This window comes from Humulus lupulus, chromosome 9 (genome assembly GCF_963169125.1).
Source record: "Humulus lupulus chromosome 9, drHumLupu1.1, whole genome shotgun sequence".
Taxonomy (NCBI): domain Eukaryota; kingdom Viridiplantae; phylum Streptophyta; class Magnoliopsida; order Rosales; family Cannabaceae; genus Humulus; species Humulus lupulus.
Window position 1 is genome coordinate 161,616,981 of NC_084801.1, and position 3,747 is coordinate 161,620,727.

General features: G+C 36.5%; 1 protein-coding gene across 1 annotated transcript; it reads left to right on the forward strand.

Moving 5' to 3' along the window:
* Window positions 1–1,545: 1,545 nt before the first annotated feature.
* On the forward strand, window positions 1,546–2,422 carry LOC133802337 (uncharacterized). The gene has a single exon (XM_062240635.1). It carries the CDS (start codon window positions 1,598–1,600, stop codon window positions 2,258–2,260), a length of 663 nt encoding a protein of 220 aa, XP_062096619.1. The 5' UTR covers window positions 1,546–1,597; the 3' UTR covers window positions 2,261–2,422.
* Window positions 2,423–3,747: the final 1,325 nt, after the last annotated feature.

Below are 3,747 nucleotides of genomic sequence, written 5' to 3' on the forward strand. Positions count from 1 at the left end.
TCAAGGCTCAAGAAGATGAATGGATACACCAGCTAGAAAATAAAGATGCAATGTTAAAGGAGCTAAGGATGGAGTTGGAGAAAATGCGTGAAGACTTCACTGCAAACCTTAAGGTTAAAGAAGATGAAAGGAACTCTCAACTGGAAAAGGTTACAAATGATTTGAGCAACTGTAGGTCTGTGTTAGCAAGTAGAGATGCAACTATAAAAGAGCTCAAGGTGGAGTTAGAACAGATCCATGGAGACTCTACAGCAAATATCAAGGCTCAAGAAGCTGAACGGAAGTACCAACTGGAAATGATGGCAGGAGATCTCAACATGTGTAGGCCTCAGTTAGAGAGTAAAGATGAAAAGATTAAGAAGCTCAAGATATAAATGGAGCAAATGGATGAAGTCCATTCTGCAAGTCTCATAGATAAAGAAGCTGAAATGAATTCTCTACTGGAAAATGTTACAAGTGACCTAAACAACTGTAGGTCTGAGTTAGCAAGTAGAGATGCAACGATAAAAGCACTGAGAATGGAGTTGGAACAGACCCAAGGAGATTTTTTTGCAAATTTCAAAGCTAAAGAAGCTGAATGGAGGTACCATTTGGAAATGATGACAGGAGATCTCAACAAGTGTAGGTCTCAGCTAGATAGTAAAGATGCAAGACTGAAGAAACTATGAATGGACTTGGAAGAGTGTCGCTGTATAAGCTTGCAGCAGAATGAGGAGATTTATGTGATGTTATTGGTGTTAAAAGACGTTATCTTTGAGGCGCAAATGAAGTTTGCAGATGAAAAGGCTCAAATAGACCAGACTGAAAAAGAGAATGAACGGAATATTTCCCTATTGATGCAGCAGCTGGAGACGAAGAATGCTACCATTGAGAGATTACAGAAAGATATTGAGAAGGAGCATGAGAATGTTGCATCTTTGTTGAGAAGAGGTGAGACATTGGATGCCATTGGTTAGCAGCAGCTTTTAATGCAGAAAGATCTTGAGCAGTATGAGGAAATGATCATGGAATCATTTGTGTGTGAGATCTTCTTAAGAGAACAAATTTTGCAAATGGAAAGTGTTTTGAAAAAGAAACTGAGGGAATTATGCATCGAACTAGACATAACACACACTGAGCTGGCTGAGAAAATCTGTGAAGGGAATGAAATTGAATTTGAACTGTACATATGGAGATCAGTTGCCAAAGGCTTATTGGTTTATCTTGAAGAAAACTATGAAATGCGTAAAGAGTTAGAAGCTTCTCTTCTTTCACAAGTAGATGTTGGGAAATCACCAAGCAAGAAAAACAGCATCTTCAGTGTATGCTGGAACAGAAAGATGATAGAATATATAAACTCCAGCACCAGGTGGAGTTACTAGAGAAGAATCTCAAAACAAGAGAAGCTGCTGCTAACTCAGCTGAGATGAAAACAGCCATGTCCTTGGAGTCAGAGAAAGCAAGCTTTCTCCAAACGATAAGAGAGAAGGATAAGATCCTAGAGCAGCTCCAGAAAGAAGTTGAATGGCTGGAGCAAGAATCATTGAGAAGAGAACTTTAGGAAGTTTTGCTCTCAAGAATTGTAGCAGAAAGAACAGTTGAGCATGAAAAAGAGCTTATGGAACAGAAGAACCAGAGAATAAATGAGTTGATGCAGCTTGTGGGATCATTTGAAGATAAATTTAATAACTCGTTAATTTCTTTCTCTTCAGAGCTCGCCAAGAAACAGGCAGAGATTAATCTGACACATAAAGCGTGGGAGAAAATAACTGCTGCCCAGATTATGGCTGCACTAGAAATTGAAGAGAAGAAGCTTATGATTGCTGAACTTGAGGATGACATCCATAATGTAAAGCAGAAACTGGAACTGCAGCAAAACTCCATGTGTGTTTTGAAGAGGCAAGCAGTTGAAGTTGAAGCAGAATTGGAGGCAAAAGAGTTGGAAATGAAGAATTTGGGGTTTCAATTCAAGACAAAGCTGAAAGAGTCAGATGCTTTGATTGAAGAGCTCAAGAGTGAGAGAAGAAACTTACTTGAAGATGTCACTAAGTTATCATCAGAAAGAGAAAACTTGTTGGGATTGGTTGAGGGGTTGAGTGACAAGATTAGTGAGATCTCCAGTTCAGACAAACAACTAATGGATCTGTTACAGACAACAATGCCCTCTACTGAGGATGAACACTCTAGCTATCTGAGTGAGAATGTGAATAGTCCCATTGCAGTGAAGAAACTTGAAGCAAATTCTGACATAAGATCCCCATTTAGAGAAATCAACAACTAGAAATATCTATCTTGCTCATGGATAAAGGAATGTTGCTGATCTTGTAGTGTAGTAAAAGTATGGATTCTTGTAATTTCTTCTTTCCCACTACTTTAGCTAGCTTGTGTGTGACTGACTCATGCTAGTGCAAGTTTTTTGTTCTTACCACAAATGCATCTTGGTCTATGATTCAGTGCATGTATTTTTTCAAAAAAAAAATACTAAAATTTTAATAGATTTTTGGGTTATTTGGATCAGTTTATTACCGTCGTACTTAGTTTGCTCTGGTAATTGTATTATTGAAAATCTCCTTCGGCTGAACAAATAACTCTTCCTCCGGCATGTACTAAATTGCCCTATATCAATCGTATGTTAAGAACACTAAAATTAAACAACAAGCATAAAATGTATATTTATATATATGTAATAATAGCCTTTATAAATTATAAAGTATATTACCATACAATATTCAAACAACTAGCTTAGGTATTTTGCATTAATGACTAAGAAACTTAATCGATTTTCTTTTTCCCAAACAATTTGATGGCACTGTTTCATTATTAAAAAAGAAAAAGAAAAAGAAGCTATTGAATTTGTTTGGTGTATTGAGTTGAGTAATTTCAGTTTAAACCAAATATACTTACAGATTCAATACTACTCGATGAATAACTAGGGGCTTGAAATTGTAAACACTTGAACTTTCAGGCATTTCAAAATGGTTCAACTCTATTGTCATAAACTTCCATGCACTAGTCTATGTATCTCATAGATTTCTCTCATGTAATTTGTTCATCTCCACAAGGTTATCATTTATTCTTCCCTTAAAGCATCAAAGCTGATATCATCGGCAAAAAAATATTCAAGAGCTTGCTGAACTAAGAACTAAACAGAGTTCTAAAGAAATTTAAGAATTTAAAAAAAATTATATACTTGTATGTATATACGTATTACACACTAAAAAATAATAACAGCATAAATAGTTGCAAGTGAATCACAAACCTTCTTAGCATCTATTTGACTTTCCAAAACTCTGGGTGATAAGGTCCTCGCCAGGGAAGAAGATCTAGACCAATCAAATAGAGAGGCTTGACCTCTAAGTAGCCGTCTTAAATGATCCTGGGAATACAGTTCAACAACAATTGAGACCTTCCTTCCATTATATGAAATTTTTAGTTAAGAATAGCATCAAAAGGTTTAGCTCTGGAGGAACTAACCAGCAAATGAGAGAAGTCAAGTTCCTTGTGTGTCACTGAAAACTCAATATCGAGAGGTGCAATCTGGGGATGGGCAAAAAAAAAATTTGAAGAATGAGATAAGGTGATTAGTGGAACATCCACCACAAAAACAAGGTAAACATGGATCACCTGAAATAATGAGTTTTACTCTCACTTTAGAAATGGAAAGCTCCAGTTTTTTTTTTTTAAATGAACTTTATTCCATAAGCTCCAGTTTTACTCTCCTCGTCGCTGAGGCAATCGGTGAACACAACAACTGTCCAGACGGAGAGG